At 32.9% G+C, this 24317-nt stretch overlaps 2 protein-coding genes across 3 annotated transcripts in view; one reads left to right on the forward strand and one right to left on the reverse strand.

Annotated features, from left to right (window-relative positions):
* The window catches only part of Pld (Phospholipase D), a 384903-nt gene that overhangs the window by 234936 nt on the left and 125650 nt on the right, over window positions 1-24317 (reverse strand). The window lies entirely within an intron of this gene.
* The window catches only part of smog (G-protein coupled receptor 158 smog), a 182016-nt gene that overhangs the window by 146986 nt on the left and 10713 nt on the right, over window positions 1-24317 (forward strand). The window contains exons 8-10 of one of the 2 annotated variants that reach the window (XM_072521091.1): window positions 15039-15287; window positions 20650-20868; window positions 22724-22744. In XM_072521091.1, the coding sequence (XP_072377192.1) occupies window positions 15039-15287; window positions 20650-20868; window positions 22724-22744 (489 nt within the window). The remainder of the gene's footprint in view (window positions 1-15038; window positions 15288-20649; window positions 20869-22723; window positions 22745-24317) is intronic. The other variant, XM_072521092.1, reaches the window with a different exon arrangement.

A 24317-nucleotide genomic window follows, 5' to 3' on the forward strand; every position in this document is an offset into this window, starting at 1 on the left:
GAGTGGGTGCTGAATTTGTAACTACCAGCGAAGAACGGACATTTCAACTTCCTAAGCAAAGAACTTTCAACTTATTCATTAAACAAACTTTTTACACCCTATTTTAAGTTTAAGTCGAAACTCATCATATGCCAAATCAATCGTCAAACTGTTAAGTTTTTTTGGGCCCTTCACATTGTGGAATAAAAGGAGATGAAAGAGCCGACAATGTTGCAAAACAAGTAATTGAGAAACCAATTTCATTGTCAATGTCTACTGATCACCACCTTGATGTCAAACAATATTTTAAACAGAAAATAATGAACAAATAGCAGGAAATATGGGATGTCTCAAATTCTAACCTTAGATCCATAAAACAAACTGTCCTACCATGGGGGCTACCTATGAAAAGAAGAAATCAAGTTATCATCTCCAGACTACGATTACGACACACCAAGATCACACATGATTTCCTACTACAGAAACAACCAAAACCTTTGTGTTACGCGTGTGATAGTGATCTAACAATACATCACTTATTAGCGGCGTGTCTATTGTACGCATTTGAAAGACAACATGGTTACCTACAACAATAAAAGACATTCTAACTGAACATAGTGATCACAATCGTACCATGCTTTTTTTGGTTTCCTCAGGACTAAATCAACAAAATCTAATTGTATTCTTTGTTTTTTTTATACTTATGTTATCTGTAAAATCAAGGCCTGCGTGGCGCATGCGGTAGGATGCTTGCCTCGCAAGCCGGTGGTCCGGAGTTCGAATCCTACCACCGGCAAGAACATCTAGACATTTTAAAAATGTCTATAGGCCCCAGGTCGACTCAGCCTGAATAAAAATGAGTACCTTGGGTAAAACCAGGGGTAATAATAGACGGTTGAAGCGTAGCACTGGCCATGTTACCTTCCTTGTATACCGTAGGCCCTAGATATAGCAGACTACCCTGCTATACTCCCAAAGCCGCGACAGCGGTACAAAACGGGAGAATATTATTATTATTATTTATCTGTAAAATCGACCATTGCTAATAACCCTTGTGGTCGAAGCAGTTTCAAATAAAAAAAAAACAATAATACTATCATCGCTAACAGGATAACCTATGTCACATTTAATGTTTAGGAATTTAGAAACCCAATTCCATAAATGGAACAAAAATAATTAAATACACTATATACGTATATACTATACGAAAATAGGAAAATATGATAAGAAAAGCGGTATTTCTTGGAACTTGAAAACAGATGACCATATGTGTTTTCTTTTCTAGCCAGTTTCCAAATAAGAATTTAAAAGAATATCCGGTAATCTTTTAAACTAAAAAAGTAATTAGAATATTTTCCAAATACTAACATTTTCTAGTTTTGCTATTTTTATCTTCAAAATATTTTTTTCATTTATTCAGGGGTAAATTTTCACGTCTGATCAGTTAGTTTCTAGCCCACTCTTATTTATGAACATAATTACGTTACAGAGAAAAGCCGCCTACAACACTGCAGAAACCGGCTCTCGGGTTGTGCAAATATGCCGGAGGTGCAGCAAACATTTCTAATGGCTGACCTTCGACCTCGACCAACTATAAACGGCTATTGTCTGACCCCGTGCCTCCTGTTCGGTTTCTAGCTTAGCTTGTAATTGTCAGCACGTGCTCAATATGTGCTGCTTTGATGTTTGCTTCAATTGGAATTTACTGTTTTCATTGGCGATGTGTAGTCGACCGAGGGACGTAGTAATCTATATTGCACCTGCTACGAAATGAAGGCTTATAACTTTATGCTTTGTTAAACTAAATATGGTCAGTTTGTATACATATCTGATAATAGGGAATTGTTTATTTTAAACTGGAAATGGCAAATTCCACATATTATCCTCTAGGTTTATAAAAAAAATTATTCTATATATCATCTTCTATAACTAATTAAAAAAAATCTCATTTTAAAGAGCAAGAAGTCGTCTTTGGAATTCTACGATGCGTAGTTTTTTCATAATATTGAAATAAATAAAAAAAAGTAGCTATTATCGCCTAAATATTAATAAAAACACCATAACGCAGTAAAAATTTCGATATCCACCGGATAGTACGCCTTTTCTATTGATCTTCATTCTTTTCGATTCTTCCCTCGGATATTTCAGTCAAAAAATAGTGCCCAGTAATTTTTTTTTGGATTTATTAAATACTTTTTCGGCTTGATTTCCTGCGATATATATTGTTTATGTTGTGTGGGAGGGGGATAAAGGGGTAGAATGCGAAATCATGGAGTTGAATCCAATTTACTCCTCTTAGCCTCTTCTACTCAAATCCGACTCTCACCTTCATGCTGGTGTCCCCTGTAACTGGAGATCCGGTATCCAACCTGGGTGAAAAGTTGGGTCGGGAACTGACGAGAGCGGGTGAAATAGCCCTCTGAAAAAGAGGTTTGGCGTTGGGTTAACTACCCAACCCTGTAAAAAACCTTTTGTTATGAGAGCTACAAAGAAAGAAACCGGACTGTCTAACCTACAATGAACTCGCAAACGAAATAAGGATAATGATTTAAAAATTTGCACGTGGAACGTAAGAAGCCTTTGTCAGCCTGGAGCCACGGCTCTGCTCATACAAGAAATGAATAATGCCAAAGCAGATATCATTTCTTTAAGTAAATGAGGTAGATTAGCTCAGACATCCTGGAAAAAAATAACTGCAATATTTACTACAGTGGACATCCTACCCGACACGAATTTGGTACCGGACTTATTGTAAGCAGCAAGGTCAAACATAGTGTAATCGATTTCAAAGCTATTGATCATAGGATATGTCGAATAAGACTTAAAGGGAAGTTCGCTAATATTAGCATTATTAGCATCCATGCTCCAACGAAAAAAAAGAGGATAATGAAAAAAACATGTTCTATGAGGCACTAGACCAAGAGTACGATGAGTGCCCAAAAAATGACATCAAAATAATAGCAGGAGACTTTAATGCCAAAGTCGGAAGAGAGAATATATTTTCGCCCACCATCGAAAAAGAGAGCCTACACGTAGACTCTAATGATAACGGTCTCAGAATCATAAACTTTGCGATGTCTAAGAACATGGTAATAGATGGGACAAGATTTCTTTATAAAAATATACATGAGGGAACTTGGGAATCTCCTGATAATGAAACGATTAACCAAATAGATGATATTATAATCATCGATGCAAGACACTGCTCTAACTTATTAGATGTTAGGTCTTTTAGAGTAGCAAACATAGATAGTGATCATTATCTAGTTAAAGCACGATTTAAAGAGAGAATATCCAATTTAAAAAAGGAGATGGGGAGAAGGATAGAAAGAATCGACATTAATAAACTAAAAGATCCCGACATTACAAATGTATACAGGCAGCAAATAGAAGACCAAATAAGGACAAAAAACTTAGAAGAACAAGAAGATATTAACCAACTATGGGCAAATATACGAGATATTGTGCTAGAGAAATCCGTTGAAATATTGGGCAAAACTAAGTCAGAAAAAAGAAAGAAATCGATGAAATCTGTTCGGAAATGTATAAAAAAGGTGGTGATCAACATTTTGCAGCAATTCATAAACTAATAGTACTTATATAGCAGAATGAATGGGTACCAGAAGAGTGGCTGAAGAGAATAATATATCCGTTGAATAAAAAGGGTGATCAACTGGAGTGTAAGAACTATAGAGGCATTACTCTGTTAGCATCTGCGTATAAAATCTTCGACAATGTATTATTTGAAGCGGATTTACTGCTGCAAAGTCAACTACACATCAAATTCAAGCACATAGGTAGATTCAAGAAAAGTCACTAGAATATAACACAGAAACACACCATCTCTTCATTGACTTTAAAACAGCCTATAGCAGTGTGAAAAGAACTGCATTATATAATGCAATGATAGACTTTGGGATCCCACCTCAGTTAGTTAAGTTGACCCAACTAACAATGCAAAACGTAAGTTCATGCGTTAGAATTGAAGGAGAAAACTCTACGGTCTTTGACATTAATAATGGTCTAAGACAGGGGGGCGCGTTGGCGTGTCTGCTCTTTAATATTGCCTTGGAAAAGGCAATCAGACAATTAAATATTAGAATGAATGGAATTATTTTTAATAGATCGACGCAAATTCTCGCATTCGCTGACGATGTAGTTAAAGTAGGCAGAAATATGAGACACATGGTGCAGTATTTTACAACGCTTGCGGACGCAGCAAGTGAATTAGGACTTGTGGTAAACGAGGAAAAAACCAAATATATGTTGGTTTCTAAAAATCCTCGAAATATCCAACAAAGAATTCAAATTAACAACCATACCTTTGAGCAAGACAAAGAATTTACATATCTTGGATCGCTAGTAAACGCAATAAACACGACAAGCGACGAAATAAAAAGACGCATAGCAATAGCACACAGAACTGTTCACGGTCTCCAGAAACATTTAAAAAATAAAAATATAAAACGTGCAGTAAAGCTTAATATTATATACAGGACCTTAATAAGACCGGTTTTGATATATGGGGCTGAAACGTGGACCTTATCTCAAAATGATAAAAGACTTCTTGGTATTTTTGAGAGAAAAAATCTTAGGAAGATTTTTGGGGCAGTAAATGAAAATGGGCTATGGCGTCGAAGAAAGAAAAAAAGATAACGAATGCTTTTGGCCGAAATAATGCTCAGATAGACCATTTGAGTGGATGTAAAGCTTTATTTAAAATAAATAACTGATGAAAACTAAAACTAAACTTAAATAAAAATTTAAAACTAATGCCAAAATGATTAAGATTGTTAAGACAAATTTAATGTAATATAAAGGGTTACCATCAAATACAAAGAATTGTTAAATTGTAACTTTCTGGAAGGATTATGAGAAGAAGATCTGATAAAGAAGAATTAGAACCCATCTGATTTCTTTTTTGAGAACCTATTTTCATTATATAAATTTGTATGCTTCTTATAGTTGAAACATACTTGGATAGATGTTTGTGCCAGTTTGTTTAATTAGTTTTTTTATTATTCAAGTGAACACTCCGTATTTATTATAAACGGATTAACGGAATCGTTAATTAAAAAAAAAATCCTAAAACAAGAAATCCAACTTTATTTTGTGTTAGCCAAAAATTGTTTTTAAACGATTCGCATTCCCGTTCCTAATTAATACCATATAAAAAACCGTAATTAGAGGCATTTAAATACCGGCGAATATAGTTATAGGAGATAGAGATGTAACCTTAATAACAGGTAGGTAGATGGAAATTTTTATGTAAAAAATATCTTGGTATTCGAAAAAATTTTAAAGATGCATTAACTGCTTTTGTAAAGTATTTTATCGTATACATTTTTCCTCTAGGCCATATAGTTTTCTTTGACGTATCCTTAATATAAAATATAATTTAATATATATATAATATATATATATATATATATATTTAATTTTAATAAAATATTTTCACTCATTTCTCTTGCATAAAATTATCAGATGTACTGAGAGAAAGAAATGCCGGCATCTAAGGAATGTTCGAAGTTATCTAAGGTGCTCTCGATAAGTAGGACAACCTAATTTAAATGACAGAACCTTTTGAGAAATGCAAAGATTGCTTACAGGTCGGCATTTGTTTCTTTCATTCTGTCTTGAGTTCTAGCTCTAGGAATGTTATGTTCCCGATCAAATAAAGATAACTTTTAAAGAGGCATTGATGTATTTTAAAGCATAATATGAATGGTCACTCTTTAGACAGAGTGGTCAGTAATTAATGTACCAAACTGAAATAGAACCTGCTTTAACAAGATATTGATAATAAAAAAGGTACAGGGTAATAAAGTAAGAAAATTATTTTTTTCAGTAAATTAAAAGATTTTGGTTGTTTTTGTCTATGTTTTGGATGTTGGCGATCAGCATGGCTATCCTAACTTTTGCATACAGCTATTCGGTATAGTTTGGCTGTAAATGTATAAAAGCACTTTCTAAGGTTTTAAAGCCAACATATTTTTCTTCTCCCTGGTCTTTTTCGTATTAAGATCCGGTGCATATTCGTTACTGATATCTTCTTTACTAATATGCGTAACGTTATTGTTTGTAGACCATATTCGCTCCGTGCGTAACTATGGTAGGGGTTCCTCGAAACGAAGCCAGTGTGCCTAGATTTCCAAAGATTACATATAAATTAGAGAAAAGAAGATGGATCCGTGCTGTTAATATGAAAAAGTAAATATCACATACACTCATTTTTTTTATTTTCATTATATATCTTCATTATTGACATAGTAAATTAAACTAGTAATGTGTTTGCATATTTCGCTTTTGGTGGGATAAAGAAGTGGAAGAAAAGATAAAAAGAAAGAAGGAAGTATATCTACAGTTATTACAACAGGGAGACGAACATACAAAACAACAATATAAAAACTTGAATAAAGAAGTCAAACGAGAAGTGGTTAAAAAGAAAAATAGTACATGGGAACAAAAATGCCATTACCTAGACAACCATATAGGAGGGACAAAGAGCTCTGAAGCCTGGAGAACTATAAAAACGATGAGAATAATGACAAAAAACCAAGTCATAATAAATAGAATACCAGAGAACACATGGGTAGAGCATTTTGAGAACTTATTAACAGAGAGAAGAGAAAGGTTTAAACAGACAAATGAACAAGTGGAAGTAGAAGGAAGAATAGAAATATCAATAGAACAAGTGAAAGAAGTAGTTAAGGGAATGAAATTAAGGAATACATCCAGAGTTGATTAGGTATGGATCATCAAAACTGTTTGAAATGATCCAAAAATTATTCGAAAGATGCTTAAACGGAGAAGAAGTTCCAGAAGAATGGAGACAATCGTATATCTCTCCAATACACAAGAAAGGCAGAAAGACAAATCCTAAAAACTATAGAGGGATTGCGGTGATTGCTACTATATGCCGACTATACTCAAAAGTACTATGGATAATATTTTCACATTAGGAATTGCAATGAAAAAACGAGTGCAGAGAAATAGAGAACCCCATATAGCTTTAAAAGATTTGGAAAAAGCATATGACAGTGTACCGATCTCCCAACTATAGATAGAAATGGGTAACTTGAAAATAAACCCAATTCTTATTACCGCCACTCAAAAATACTACGAACAAAACTTTGCAAGAAATAAAATGGGACAAGAAATTACCTCTTCTTTTCAAACAACAAAGGGACTAAGACAAGGCTGCTGTCTGTCACCCACCTTATTTAAAATCTATTTGGACAGATCCTTAGTGAAATGGGTAAAAAGATGTAGAAACTTGGGAATAACGGTGGAAGAAAACGCGCTATATACACATTTCTTTGCGGATGACCAGGTAGTAACTGCCGAAGACAGCTACAATCTTAGCTATATGGTAAGAAAACTGCAAGAGGAATATGAGATGGCAGGTCTAAACATGAATATGACAAAATGTGAGTATCTCTCAGTGGCAACAGATGAAATATATGACCTAGTCTTGGAAGACGACAAAATCAAACCGTGCAATCCTTCAAATATTTGGGGGACATTTTCAACAAGAACGGAAATAGCGCAGATGGAATCAGGGAAAGAATAAACAAGGGCAGAGCAGCGACCCGTGCCTTAAACTCTCTTCTCTGGCAAAAAACAATTCGACGAGAAACCAAAAAACACATTTACGGTAGAATAGTCAAAAGTATTACACTTTAAGTAGATCGAAACTGGAGAGAGTTAGAAATGAACAAATAAGAAACAAAATGAAAATGGAGCGAAATATCAATGATGTCATAGAAAGAAAACAATTAATCTGGTTCGGACATGTTAAAAGAATGCCAGAGTACAGATGGCCTAGAAAAGTACTGGAATGGATTCCTCTGAATATTGATAAAGCAATGGCGGCAAGAGACTTAGAAGAGGCAACTGCATATGATAAAAATCACTCGGGTATCACTCCTCTATCTATGGAGCTTGTCTCTGTCAACTCATCATCATATTTAATATTAACAATTTGGTTGTAATATATATTATAATGACTCTCAAGTCTCTGCCATCTCTGTCCTAATCTATAGTGCTGAACCACTCACTATGACAAAAAAGAATATACAAAAAATACGGAAAGATAAAAAGATCAAAGCTGGAAATAAGTTAAAAGGACCGAATTCCAAAACAAGTGATCATGGGGGTGCGAAACGTTGTTGATGCTACTTTGCATCTAAAACGTGGAATTGGGCCGAACATTTTGATGTAATGACGGATGAGCGGTGGACAAGAAAAATAGTGGAATGATGTCCCAGATACGAAGCTACAGAAATAGAAACAGACTACTCAGCAGTTGGACCGGCGACATAAAGAGAATTTTGATAAAACTAGATAAAAAGTACACAACATAGAGAGGAGTATCAAAAACTATTGAAAATTTATAGAATTTGTTTATGGTTTAATATAGCATTAGTAATAATCCAAAATCGGACTTAGTTCCGTTACCAAATAAAATCAATTCTCGAAATCCTTAACGCCCACCTCTAGATAAAAGGTTTTTCAACGAAGCTTCCAGTTTACCGCCTTTTACCCCAATTAATTAACATAACAACTAATCAAACTCAATATTAACTCACCAACTCCTTCAACAAAACTCATTTGCAAACTTTAATTAGATTGTAGGATTAAAGAAAATATTGCAAATAAGAACAAGTAACGTTATGGACAAAAGTCCGTTTTAAAGCGGCTCCGAATTTTTTTGGGCCAACAATTTACAAAAAAAAATTAATGAGATTTTTGAAGGAATTCTTAGAAAAACAAGAGGGGCTTGCTTCGAGATGTAGTTAAAAAGCTGTGCTTATTAATGATTCTAATTATGTTAAGAGAGAGCACGGAAAGTGTGAATTTAAATGCAAATTTTTTGAGAAATCTCTAATTTGGAGGGTGTATACATTTAAAAGAAAATTCATTTAAGATAGTAGTTGTGTCGATGTACAAAATTTAGTGGATGAAAACAACAAATTTGGTTTCCTTCGACCTTTAATCTTTAATTCCAACTACTTAATTTTACTATTTAAGCATACAATGGTTCTTTTTTCTTTTTGGCGTTTGAAATCATAGTCCTTTTTGGTTGTGTTGTGATTCTTCTGTGTGTCTATTACTATATTTTAGGACTTAAGGACAATTGCAGAATAGACAATTGGCAGAAAAACAATTGCCCGAAAAGAGAATTGAGCGAAAAGTATATTTAAATAGTTATTGCTTTACATGTATTTCCTATATACTAATACGGTAACTTACATGCTATTTAAATAGTTATTCCTGCTTAGATTTTGTTTAAACTAGCTATCTCGTTAATTAATTTATTATTATAATATATATTTGATCTTTATATGTATTTCCTATATACTAATACGATAAATTATGTGATATTCCCCACAAGAATTGAGGGCAATAATTCCTTGCTAATTGAATTTTAATATTTTCTTTAACAAAGTGATTAAACTGCTAACGAGATTTCTAAATATATCTATTATTTGTTTTCTGCTTTTTTTGATAATAACATCTTAAAATAAATTATATTTTACCTGATTACCACCTGAAGTTGGAAAATCCCACTCTTTAATTCTTTATAAGTACACCCCATTAACAGAGATTACAATCTGTGTCATTAGTCTTAATACTAACCAAAACAATTACATTTCATATAAATACTTAAACGAAAGTTTTCTATTGCGTTATTGTCAAAACTCTGAGCTAGGGTCACGACGCAAAATGGCTTTGGAGTGTGTACTTAGTGAAAAGGTTAAGAGTAAATTATTGATCGACGGTTATCTTTACCAGAAAGATACAGAAAAGCAAAACATTTATTGGAAGTGTGATTACTACAAGACATTCAAGTGTAAAGCTCATGTTATAACCTTAGAAGATGCAGTATAAAAAAGAAGTGGGACACACAACCATATAGCGGATGCAAGGTAAGTGGAAAAAACAAAATTTTTCAATGGAATACGTGAAAACGCTACACAAACCCAAGATGGACCACATCATATAATATCTGTTCAGCTTAGTCAAGCTACAGCTGCCACGCTTCCAAAAGTGAGCAGCATTAAAAGAACAATATGGAGTGTACGAAGTAATCAGCAAGCTGCTCCGGCTTTACCTCTTTACAGAGGAGACATTGTTTTTCCAGAAAAGTATAAACTAACACAAAATGGAGAACAATTTTTACTATCTGATTCAGGTGCACACGATGATCGGTTGTTACTTTTTTTAACAAGACAAAATCTGCTTCTTCTGGCAAAGTCACAACACTGGTTTGTCGACGAAACTTTCAAAACTGTACCTCACCTTTTTTATCAACTATATACAATCCACAAATTAGAGAAGAATACTGCGATTCCTTTAGTATCCTAACAAGACAGAAGAAATTTATGTTCGGCTACTTTTTTCAGGCTAAAAACAAACAATTTTATAGAAGGGTGGCTTCGAGGGTTTGAAGAGATTTCCGCATATCATTTAAACATTTGGAGATTTATTAAAGGCATGCAGCTGGAGCAGAGCTTACATGAACTTCAAATTGATCATATTAGTATAAAGGAAATACATATAAAGATCATATGCATAAATAATTTTAAAAAAATTTATTAAAATAAACTGTAAAAAAATTTCAAAAAAAAAAAATAAAAACTGAAAAAAATGATAAGTTCAAAACACGCCAGCGGTACGCTGCCAGTACTAAGCCTGAGTAAAGTGTAAGGGTAACATGGAATAAAAAATATATATTTTATTAATAGATTAATTAACGAGATAACTAGGTCAAACACAATCTAAGAAGTAATAACTATTTAAATAGCATGTAAATTACCATATTAGTATATAGGAAATACATATAATGCAATAACTATTTAATATATGTTTCGGTCAATTCTCTTTTCGGGCAATTGTTTTTCTGTCAATTGTCTATTCGGCAATTGTCCATTCGGGCAATTGTCCGGACCCGCGTCCAATAGGAAACATGCAGACTAGGAGCATGAAAAAGCAACATTAACTGTCAATAATAACACATAAGTAAAGTATTTGAACTTTTTTGGTATTTCTGAAACGATGTTACGATGAATTAGAAAAAAGACTTATATGTGAATAGTTTTTAATTCTAAATGTCCACTTATTGGCTACATCACAGGGAGCTCTTTCATTTTGATCTACTTAAATATATATCATTGTCTAATCTTTTAAATACTTTTTCCCCGAAGATTCTTTTTTGTTTCAGAATTTTCCGTAATTACGACGGTTACATTTATCTTACTAATCTTTACAATGAGTTGCAATCGAGTTGAATTAAGTAGCATTATATCTTAAACCTATTCCTTATTCCAGCTTTTTTATTCTTGACTTGCCTGATTTGTCGTGATTTTGATCCGCCTGGTCTATTAGTTTGATGCTTCTTCTAAGTATATTTGTATATAAATAATTGAAAAAAATAAATTTATACTCAAAAAAGTCTGTAGATCAAAAGTTTTCCAAAATCGTTCCATTTCTTATTAGCAATATTTAATAATTATTTTGGTTGAGTTTACCGAAAGTACAAGCTGAATATAGCCGCAAATGTCAACCATGAAATAAAATATTTCGGTTTAGCAGTGTTAGGATGTTTTTATATTGCGTAAATATGTTGTATGCTTCAAATATAAAGAGAAAAGCTTTTAAAAAGTATCTATTAAATTTTCTAAAATTAGGCGAATGCGTCATTCCGCATTCACCAAAAATTAGAAAATCCGTTTTATATAGTAGTTATTAGTAATATTGACTAATAAATACTATTTAATATTAATGCACCTAGAATTGGTGGTTATATTACTACATTTCTACGTATATTTGGGGAGATTTTACCACCCAAGAGACTATCATCATTCCCATTATTTTTGTCTGTATCCCTATGCGGAGTCGGCTTTCCAAATTTTTGCTTCCTCTTCCTTTATTGGCGCTCTGCTCTTATGACTTCATCCATAATTATATTGCATAGAATAAGGCTTAGTAAATGTCACTGTGAATATAACTATCAGTTTTGACAGACGTTTTCAATTGTTTCTATAATAATCAGCGGGATATCTTTATTATACAAGATAGGTATTCCATATTTAAGTCACTCTGTCAAATGTCTATTTCAAATCGATTAAACATAAGAATGTCTCTGAATTCTAATGCTTCCTCTGTAATATGTTTTATGACGAATATTACATCTGTGCATGACTTTCCCGTACATAAACTTTGTTGATTATCTGCTAAGTGATGAGCTGATCTATTAGTTCTTACTCAATATTAGTTGTAACTTTCAGACCGGTATTTAGCAAATTTTTTCCCATCTTTAGATGCAGTTTCTCTGTTCTTTAGTTTTTTAAATGTTTTTGGAACTTCATGCTTGATTATGTAAACTTCTTCGTTTTGATACTTTCTGGTGTTTGTGGTTCCAACGTCATTTATTGTTCCTTAGTATATAACTTCTTTAGATAGTCAATCATGCATCCTTTTCGATGTGTTTCGGGTCTATTAATTATTGTACATTTGCATTTGCATATTGCATTTCTTGTACGCTTAGTTTGACATGTACTTCGGTTAAGCTTTTTATTTTCCTTGCTTTTTTCAGCTCTGTACAGAAATACAATGTTTTTTACCCAGATCTTCATTAACTAAATCTAAGATGTTTGCTTTATTTTTGCCTAGCTTTTCTCGGCTCGATCATTAAGGACCAGTGAATGATTTCTTGTAGTTTCACTGTTAGCTGATCCAAAAACTAATGAGAATAATTTAGGACTAAACAACGATTCCTAATCCAATCCCACTTTCAATTAAAATTTTTTAGTCTCTTCCACATCTATCCTAACACTAGTTAGTTGTTACTTTCATATACATGTCTCTCACAATCTTTACATATTCACCGACAACTCCTTTCTTTCAACAACTTATCCCTTGTTGGTTATATCGATAGTGATCACTAATCACTACTGTTAGCTTAACTGTTTTTTTTTATACTATCAAAGTACTTTTTCCAATTTTTTTTGCATCCTTTTCGTCAACTATTATTTAAAAGAAACACAATTAAGATTTTATTTCACGTATAGTGCCTCTGTATATTCGCTTATACTTATTTCAGCCTACCAGGATTCATTAGAGCGACTAGTACAGTAGCTGTAAAAGTGAAATTCAATCTTTTCCGCCAAGAAAAGCAACAATAAAATGGCTTAAATCTACATGCTATAGCTACATCTGAAAATAAATGACCAAAGTATATATTTTCAATATTTTTATTGACGAAACAAAATTCAGATTTTTGCTTTAATCTGTACCTTCTATAAATTGCAAGGCAAAACAGACGATGCTAAAGGTGTAAGAGAGATATGGGGAATTTAAAAGTTGCATTCCACAACATATCTCCTCATCTAAGCAAAAATACTTGGCGAATTGGTTTCTTGTACTCATAAAGAGTAAACCGAAATAAAAGAAAAGACAATTAAGATTTGATTTCACGTATAGTGCCTCTGTATATTTGCTTATATGTATTTCATACTACCAGGATTCATCAGAGCGACTGAAACAGAAGCTCTAAAAGTGAAATCAATTTTTTCCCTTCAAGCTTTCGAGCTTCTGTACCAGTACCAGTCGCTCGTTTACTAGAGTAATTGTTAACTTTCTATGGATGCAAAAAGAAGAATAGAACTTCTGTTAAATTTTAATTTAACAAATAGTTTTCAGGCACTAATACCTTTCAGGAAAAGTCTTAAAGTATTCGTCGTGCATTAACTAAACCTCGTAGCTTTATTTTAATTTCTTTCTCATACTTTCAATTTTACTCGAAAATTAATTTGAGGAATGCAAAAAACAGAAACAAATCTTTTTACCTTTGTTACGCCCAATTAATTTTAATTAAAATAAGAATTGCATCCATTTAACGAAATTAAAATTTCTCAGAATCTGTACAGCTTTCGCAGGCACTTCAAAAAGCTCTCTAGCGGTGCTTTATATTCTGTCGAGATTTCGTTAGCGACCGATGTACGAGTATTTCGCGAAAAACTTTAATTACGTTTAAATCCTGGGGCAAGTAGTTTGCATTCGCAATGTATTTCTGTACCTCTACAATTGTTCGAAAATATCTGATGCGATAAAATGGATTTTATCTAAATTGAAAAGCAATTTGGCCTTCGTATCACATCATGGTCATAAACCTCTATGACTTGACATTGTCAATGTCTTTTCTGTAGATGCTATGTTTTTACATATGTTTAAAGGTAATTTTTTACGCCAGTATTACTTTTTTAGAAGCCTAAAGTTAGTGAAAGTATTCGATTACTAAATTCATGGATGATTTTCGTGAGGAAGTTCTTTGCATTTCTTCAGAAATTCCAATTCATTGGCCAAAAAGCTGGGATTGGACGTTAATATAAAAAGATAAAACTAAGAATATTAAAAACTGTTATAAGCCTCATATAATAATATTCAAAAATATTTCAGTGGTTTTTTAACAAAACCACTGTATTTGCCATATGGCACATGTTACAAAAAGACAAAAATATTAATGGTGAAAGGTGAACAAGAAATTAGGATGGCGATCTTACTACTATTTAGGGTAGAACTGGCAATATCGAAGGAACATCCAATGGTGTAGGAACAAAATAATAAAATAATTAACAAATATTTAATCAAATAGCTAAATTGATCATTATTGTTAAAATAAGATCTGCTCAAAGTCCTTTCGTAAAGTTCTTATATTACCAATTTAAACCGCGCGCCGAATTCATACTAGGTCACCGCGAAACACAAACACATTAGCACTATTTACAGCTTACGTGTAACTAACTAATACTAGACAATTAATTATTACTAACTATATAAAAAACAATATGGAATAATCATGTATGTATTAACTAAAAACTTGCTGGATGGATTATTCCAAAAGTTTTGAGAAAAACTTAGTTCCTTGAATAAATTGTAGAACTGTTGTCATCATTGTATCAAAAAATATATCACTTACTATGCTCATAAAACGTATTATTTTTGCACAAATATAGTCTATATATTTTATTTTGAAAATTGTAATTTTGTTATAGGAAAGAACATTTCTATGTGCAGCAATAAGTTTCGAGCTGGCAATCAGTGCGCTATTCTACACAGCCCGAATATTCATCCTTCCCGGTCTTCATCCTGATTTAGTTTTGATAATTTACTGCGTCAGAAGCCAATTGTCACAGACGATGGGACTGTTATTAATATTCGTACCGAAGTTTTGGTACCAGCAAAAACAAGTGAGAAATCTAGCTCAAGAATATTCGTGTAGACTTCCAGTAGACGCTTTTAAGGTAAGTTGTATACTTACGAATATATTTATTAACGTTTAATATGATTGCATTTATTTTATCTAACCTAAATTACTACTAAGAAATGTAAATTAAGGATAACTAAGCTAAAAATTATTCAACAATTCCATCTTCTTCTTAGGATGCCTGTCTGTTCCGAACGTTGGATTTTTTTTGGATTTTATTGGTTGTATTGTTGGTTGCTATACGAAATAGCTGTGTTGAGGTCTTTCCATACCATGCTCTTAGGTTAGCAAGAAGAATATCCTCTTCTTCATCCTTGGGCCCTTTTTCCTTAAATTTTACCTTGCAAAATGCATTGGAGTAGCTTATATCTGCCTTGATTTATCATTATATGTCCCAAGTACTGCAGCTTACGGCCCTTCACGATGTTGACCAAATTTACGGTTGTGTTCATCCTATGTAGTACTTCTTCATTGGTGTCTATGGTATCTTCAGGATCTTTCTGTATAACCATAGCTTAAAAGCCTGAAGTTTTGATAGAGTTTCCACCTTCAATATCCACGTTTCTACTCCGTACAGAAGCACTGAGTATATGTAACATTTAACGAGCCTTATTTTTGTTTCTAGGGTAAGGTCATGGCTCTTGAACACAGAGCTCATAGTCAAGAATGCGCTTTTTGCCTTTTCGATGCGACATTTAATATCTTGGGTATTGTCCCACGACTCATTGATTATAATTCCCAAGTAGTTGTACTGTGAGACACGTTCAATTCTCATTTGGTTCACATACAGATTTGATCCAGTTATGTTTTCTTTGCTAATGATCATTGGCTTGATTTTGCTGGTGTTTGTATCCAGTCCATATGTTCTACTTGTTTATTTTGTTCATTAAGTTTTGCAGCCCTTCTATGGTATTGGAAAACACTGTTGTATCATCTGCATACGGCAGGTTATTGAGCTTGACTCCATATATTGATATGCCTTCATTAATATCTTTTAGAGCCTCTTCAAAAATGTGCTCCGACTACAGATTGAATATCAGTGGTGAAATTATCCACCACTATCTCACTCACCTTAAGATTTTGACCTGATCTGTATATTCTCCATCTATTCGGAGCACCGCTGATTGATTTCAATACACGTTAGTTATTATTTTAGGTCTCTTCCGTCAATCCCTGTCTTCTTCAACACTTCCATCACTTGTTCATTCCTGACTCTATCGAAAGCCTTCTTGTAGTCAATTAGACATGCAAAAACATTACACCTAATATCTCTAAATTTCTGAAACAATACCTGCACGCTAAATAAAGCTTCCCTCGAAACAACAGCGTTCACAAATCCAAACTGATTGGGCGCAATTTGTTCCTCGCATTTTTGGTAAATTCTTTTGTGGATAGCTTTTAAAGCAGCTTCAGCAGAAGGCTCATTAGACTTATGGTCCATTAGTCTTCACAAACTTTTGCTCCTGGTTTTTTGGGCAATGGTACGAACTATGATTTGAGCCACTCTACTGGTATTTTCCTGCCTTGCATATTTCATTAAATATTTCAGTTATTATTCTTATCTGTTCTGCATCTAATAGCTTCAGCAGTTCTGCAGGAATTTCATCAAGTTCCAGTGCCTTTCTATCCTTCATTTATCTGACGGCTGCCGTTATTTCTTCTGGTAGGATTTCGGGACCTGCATTTTCTTCAATGATGAAGGTCGTGGAAAAGTTTCTCCAAGTATTCTTCACATACTTTCTTTTTATCTTAGCAACTGACAACTCATCAACTAGTTGATTAGCCAACTGACATATTCTGTTCAACTCTGTTCCTGTTCAACTTCTGGCAACTTTTCCGTTTCCTAGTAATATTAGGTGATATTTTATTTGCCTAATTTAGAATTTAGATTAGCAATAATTAGTATTTTCTTCTTTTATCTGGTCGCGTACTTCCTACAAAAATTTGTAAAAGACTTATTTAATTCCTGTAAACATATCATATACTGTAAAATATGAAAAATCATAATAAACAAAAACCTTGTTGCTAAACAGCAAAAGCTAAATTAAACGTTTTAAAAAGTACGTTTGTACGTTTACAAACAATACTTTTATTTTCCATTCAAAGACAATGTCAGATTGATGCACACACCACTGTTGGCATCGCTTCGTATATAAGTAATCCGTAACTAAGCCTGCTCAGCCGAATACTTTTTCAAAGGGCTTTAATTTTATAGTCAGTCGGGCCTCGTAAATGTAAAAATGCATAGAATATCTCTTTGTGTTTAAATAGTGGGTTGAAGTCATCGCGTTATCTGGTGTGCGTGTTATAGCGCGAGCACTTAAGCTCCTTAATGGGCCCATTGTGTCGTAAAGCCACAAAACTTGGATTCGGCTGCGACTGGAAGGGGCACTAATCCTCTATCTTGTATCTAATTTGTCCGAAAGTGAAACAGATTTTCTCTATCTCTATATACTAATAAACGATCTTTGAGTACATCTTACGTTATATTCGGGCGGAGGAAAGGGGTCGTTTTTACGAGAAATATATGACACGACAAAGTTTTTATTTTATATACACAAGAACTGTTTTATAAATTATCAGTAGAGAGCAAAATATATGCAACACATTAGAAAAATATGCGCATATATGCATTAATTTTACTAAAAATACGCAGCTATTTTTGAAATGACACAAAAACTTATGATTAAGAATCTAAAACATTATAGTATGAATTTATAATTAAATATTTTTCAAAATTTTAACTAAAAACTTTTGCCTCCTATCATTAAAAATGTGTTCGACATAGAAAAAGTTCGTTCTACATCTACTGACATTATAAGGTCTTATTTTAATTTAGGCAGTAAACTAATTTGCCAAATTAAAAACTTTTCAGAAAAGTTGCCTTCAAAAATACCTTCAACCTTCCTCAAACAATCGAAGCCCTAATTTTTTTCTGATATATTTTCTCACTTTAATCACTGTATTTCCTGTAATTTTTTGCCAATGAGCAGAAAAAGTGTTGTGATCTGATAAAAAAAAACCTAAATTAATTCTTATGAACATAAGTTCTTCAGCAATTTGCAATTTGTACGTTACTTAAAAGTTTTTGACTTTCAGTTACACACTGTGAGTAATTTTGAATATCTAACACAACTTCTTTTATGGCATCAAATTGATTTGAGTAGAAAATTGATGCTTTAATTCATGTCCCCCATTTTGTAATTACGGGCTCTGGGGGCAAGGTTACACCTGGTACCTTTTCTTTATAGATTTGCAGACGTAAAGGTGCTTTCAAAAATACTGTTTTAACGTTTGAAATTAGTTTATGGACTAAATCAAATTCACGTCTAAGAACTTCTGCTACTGTGTTTCTACCACGTAGAAAACACGTGACGTGTACGATATTTGGATAAAATATTTTTAAATTTTGTTCTACCTTTACCATATATGGAGCGGCTTCTGATAAAAATATTAAGAAATATTTATTTTTTTTTCTTTTAACAAAAGGAAATCAAAAACTTTTTGCTGAATGAAATGGATTACAGTCATATTATTGGTTATCTCCAGTTTTTTTTGCAGTTATTAAATAAAATTTCCTTGGTTCATTCTCTTGCGCCGATTCTTTCCGCCTTTGCGCCGCCCTTCTTTTCTTAATGCGCCGATTATAAGTTGCACCACATATCGACCATATGCATCTGTATTTTCATCGAAAATTACGTAAAAGTTGTTATCGCTTAAAGAAACTGTAACTTTTTGTTAATTATTTCATCATAAGATAGGTGAAGGCAATATCGCCAAGTAGGGGTTGAGAATTTTTTAGATTGATAATGGGACACATTGAATAATATGTCACCACATGGAATATTCAATCAACTAAGTAAGCGTAATTGAAAATTAAATGAAAATGACAAAAATAACTCTTAAATAGCTCTTCCCATGTAGCTGAAGTAGATCAGAGGAGTTTTCAGAAAGCATCTCATTAGGTGAATTTTGCTGTTCAGTTACATTACTAGGAGCATATGCCTCGATAGGTATTATCAGGTTTAAAAGGACAGATACCAGTTACTGAAAATCTCAATTAAATATTATTTAGTGTCATGGATTTATATATACTATATTTATATATACTATGGAAAAAATGCTTTCAAAATGTTGCTTTGATATTGAAGGGTCTCCGTTTTGAGTCCAGTATTTTAAAACATTTCATTCATTCAAAAAATCATTCCAGAAATGTTTGAAAGGCCGAAAAACTGCCTTATCCATTGGCTGAAGTTCATGCGTAGTGTTGTTCGGTAAGTTATAGGATGATTCTGAGCTCACCTGCAACTTCAATAGTAGAGTAATCTAGGTGGGAAGAAGCATCATCAAAAATCAATGCATGCTGCCTTTGACTGTCATGGTAGCAGTTCCACCTAGAGGTAATGAATCTGTCTATTCGGGCTTAAGTCGTATGCCTTTAAACAAAATTACTGGAGGAATGGCGGCACCTCTAATATTAGTAGAAGATGCTATTGTACCATTTTGTGTACATATGTTCATTTGCTACTACGTGTACTCGTTTCGCTCCTTTCTTTGCTAAAACTGTTTGTTGGTGATGCAACTTCATCCGACATCCCTTTTCGTCCATATTATATATAGTTTGAAGTTTATCCAGAATATTTTCATCAGTGAGAATTTTTTGAAATGTTTTAAAATGGTCCTTGACGATGAATTTGTTAAATTTTTGAGCTCAGCAGCTTGAGCAAAATCCATATTCTGTGCTTTTCGGTTTCTGATTTCTGGGTTCCTTTTAAGAAACCCTTTGAGCCTTTGAGCCACAGAAAAAGGATTTATTTATATTTATATGCACATGTTAGGCAAGGTTAATACTAATATGAATTGTTTTATAAACTTTCTGGCTGGGCCTTTTTTATAATAATATGTTTTTACTTCATAATGGACATAAGAAATTTTTCATACTGTGTCAGATGTTTTTACAGACTAACAGCTTTAAATTGCCAACATCCATAGCATATAAGCTTTTAAAAAGAAAACTTCATGTATTACATCTTTTTTTTTTCATTTTTCAGGTTGACGTTACCGTCTTATTATTTACTTCAGAAAACCATTTTTTGATACGGTTTTTTTTAATATTTATGTCATCTAAATATTACTCAATCATTTATAATGAAACGTTAAAGAGATTTACTTTCATTTCTATACGAAAACGGCCATTATAACCCCTAATAATAATCAAGTAATATTTCCACGTTTCCTTTTCATTGTGCGTACGATTTCGGAAACGATCTTCTCATACATAGCGACCGGAAAAGGTAGTAGGTATATCTAATGTTCACATCAAATCTCATTCTTCCCATTTTTATGAATTAGGATACGGTTCGAGAGCACAAACTGATCAATTCCCCCATTGTTCGCAGGACGTAAACGCACACGGCCCTTTGACAGGCAACAATAGCGACGTGGAGGTGGGAGAAGTGACGCTGGCAGATATGAGCCCCGACGATATCAGGGCCGAGTTGAAGAGGCTCTATCTACAATTGGAAATTTTCAAGAGTAAAACCTTATGCAGAGATAATCCCCACATATCGAAACGGCGCGGAGGCAGGAAAGCTCAGCATCGGAGGTTCAGTCTGCAGGTAAATGTTTTGATTTTCTACAATAATAGAATGGGGACGTTCGTCAAAAAAAAAACAAGACTGTTAGGTTTCGAAACATTCGAATTAGAATTATTACTTTAAAAGGGTTTACGTTAAAACAATATTTACTAAAATTTGGGATAAAAAATCTTTTTATTTTATTATATTAAGAATGTTTCGGCGATTGTGAAATAGTATACAAAAAAATTCTTCGCAATAGTTATAATAACGGGGGGTGGCGAATACAGGATGGAAAACCAAAAGTGTTTTGATTTAATATTGACTCAATTAGTATTCTATTCTAATATATCTCAAATTTTTTAATTACAGACGCCAAATATTAAATTCACTCCCTGAATTAATTTCCCATACTAACTTCGTGTCTCGTGAACTCGTTCGTGTCTTAAATCTGTCCCCAAAACCTAGCATAGATCTCTCTTACCAAAAGAAACTCCTTTACCCTTTGGATACTGAGTTCTCCCAATGCAAGTATAAGTTGGTTTTACTTACAGATGCTGTTTATTATAAAGATTACTTTCTTTTCCAACACAAATTTACCACTTAAAAAAAAACGATAAAACCTTTTGATATATAAACTCTCTTGACTTTGATTTTATTAGTTTTACGGCACAGGATGATCTTTTCTCTACTTTAAAAGTATGATTCTAACCAGAATTTTCCTTTCCAACTTTCTCTCTCTCTCTCTCTCTCTCTCTTAACCAATCACAGTCTAGCATTTTCAAACAACTCAAAATTCCATTTTTTTCCTTTCTCTGAGATATCCCAATTATATATTTTGGTTTTTCCTTTCAGCAATCAACAAAACCGCTTTGCATAAATTAAAACTTTCTCTCCTTGCCGGATCTCGAAAACAAAAAGATAGCTAGTAGTTTAGATTTTCGGTATTCGTCGGTAATCATACTTTTTTCGTCAAATTCTTTTGAAACAAAATCATTCTAATCCTACTTAATTTAACTTTCCAACTAATGTCTTATTTTGATAACATACTTGTCCTTTGTATACACAAACCACTTTCACCGGCAATAAACGTTTAGTATGCACTGATCACTTGTTTACATCTAGAAATACAATCTTTGTCAAAACTTTCTTCTTCTCTGGATTTTAAAAACTTTATGCATATTTGTGAAAATATATTGGGAAGGAAGCGAAGGTAGGAGCATACAAAAGATAAGATGTCAGGAAGCAGTACGAAAGGATACCTTGATAAAATCTGAATCGAATAATCGCAGATCAATGCTGGTATACAGTAGGTCTAAAACCGATTAAGGAGTTGGAGCTGGGGTATACGGCGGGAAACCAAGGCTAAGCCTTAGTAGAAAACTAAGTAATCACTCTTAAATCGTCCAAACTATAGAGATGTGATTACATGAACAAATAAAGAGGAACTGCTGGGACAGTTTTATAAAAATTATATCTGATAGCCAAGCAGCATTAAAGGCACTGGAATCGAATCGGATTGACTCCAAATTAGTTTCGTTTATTGCATTCTAAAACTTTCATGCTAAAAAAGCGAAAGCATACTTATGCAGACAATAAAAATAACAGAAACTTTTACGATGATTAGAACCGGGTATTATGTGAGACTCAATGAATCTAAAAAAATTTTTATGAGAATACTTGTACACTGATTGTAAAAACAAGAAGTTAAAAAACAACTGCCAAAGAACAAGAATACGGATATTCATTCTGCAAAGATATAAAACGTCAGGAATTTTCATTTTTATTTTTGAATATTATTTTAGCTATAGATTAAATAGAACCATAAAATGAGTATTAATTTTCGATAACTGCAGTATAATTGTTAATACCATCATTATTTTTTTTTTGCACGCAGAAAAAAGGAAGCAGGGAAAAGGTGAGAATATTATGTAAATTATTTTAATATTTTTATGAACTAATTTTTATTCACTGTTCAATTGTTTACATTATTCGTGGATGTCGAAGTAAAAATTAAAATTAAAAAAATATATATAGACACTGATTTATATATAGACAATAATTTTCTTCTTTGCTATAATATCTACAATATTCTTGCATCCACTACCTGTATTCTCTAATCCATTTTCCCCTGAAAAGGGTTTTTTTATTCTATTTTCTTACCTCTTCCTTGATCTATCTTTCCTTTTTTTTATTCGTCTAGCTTCTATTATTTTTTTCACTTTTTCTATTTTCATCTATATGTCTAAGCCATTCGTGCTATTTTTTTTATTTTGAAATAGTATGTTTTCTTGTTCAATTATTTTTATTTTAATATGTTTATTTTTAGCATTTTTTGTTCTTTTGTTATTAGTTTATTTGCATGTTTTAATTGGAGCAAGTAATATCAGAAATTTGTGAAGAAAAAGATAAATTAATGCTTAACAAAATTAAATAAAAGCTTAAAGAAAGCGAGCACATCTACAATCATAACGACCTAACTAAGGAAGAGATGAAAATTGAAGCAGGCATTTGAAAAAGTGACAGGAAAAAAAATAGGAAGTCATGTACAAATAGGAAACTAGAACATAATTATAAATAAAACTATGGCAGTAGAATATGAATAAAGAAAATATTAAAAAAACTCGATATAATACAATAAATACAAATACAGTTACGTCCCGTTTGTAGCCATTATCCGCAACTTTGTAGAAGTTTTTTTAAATATGAATGAAAACCTATTATATTGCTTGTGTTAGTCCCCAGTTCGTTCACTTGATCGTTGTTGTGAGGTAGTGTTTTATTTTGAGCTACAGTGCATTTTTTTATTGTTTTGTTACCATGTACAAAAAAAATTGTGTTGACGATAATCAAAAGTTAGAACACGTAAGTAAAATTGAAAACGGTGCTTCCCCTAAACTTATGTGCCTTCAATACGGTATCTGTTAGTCGGCAGTGCGAAACATTTCAAAACAAAAGGGAAAACGTTTTTCATCGATGTCAGAAACCTCTTCTGCCACGAAGAAAAGAAAAACAATGAGAACCTAGTCTTACGTAGAACTAGAGGGCATTGGTAGAATGAATAGCCCAAGTTCGTAACATGGGTACACCCATATCAGGTCCAATAATTGTTGTAAAAGCATTATCCGGTTGGTTGACTCGCTTTAAACAACGCCATGGGATAAAGGAGATAGGACTTCATAAAGCGATGACTAACAGAGAACTGAGGAATTTTAAAGTAGGTTCGAAAAGTTCCTTTCTTCAAATGATCTGAGCTACAAACAAATTTATAACGTAGATGAATCGGACCTCTTGTGGAAATGCCTTCCAACTCGGACATTAGCAAGTAAAGGTAAAGCAGGGGCTATAAATCCAGCAAGGATCACGATTATGTCTTGCAGCAACGCTACAGAAAGTCAAAAACTGAAGTTGACGGCGATTGGCAAGGCAAAAAATCTAGATCTTTTAAGAGCATAAAAACTACTTATTGCTGATATATTGATTACGTCAAC

This window comes from Diabrotica undecimpunctata, chromosome 1, assembly GCF_040954645.1.
Source record: "Diabrotica undecimpunctata isolate CICGRU chromosome 1, icDiaUnde3, whole genome shotgun sequence".
Lineage (NCBI taxonomy): Eukaryota > Metazoa > Arthropoda > Insecta > Coleoptera > Chrysomelidae > Diabrotica > Diabrotica undecimpunctata.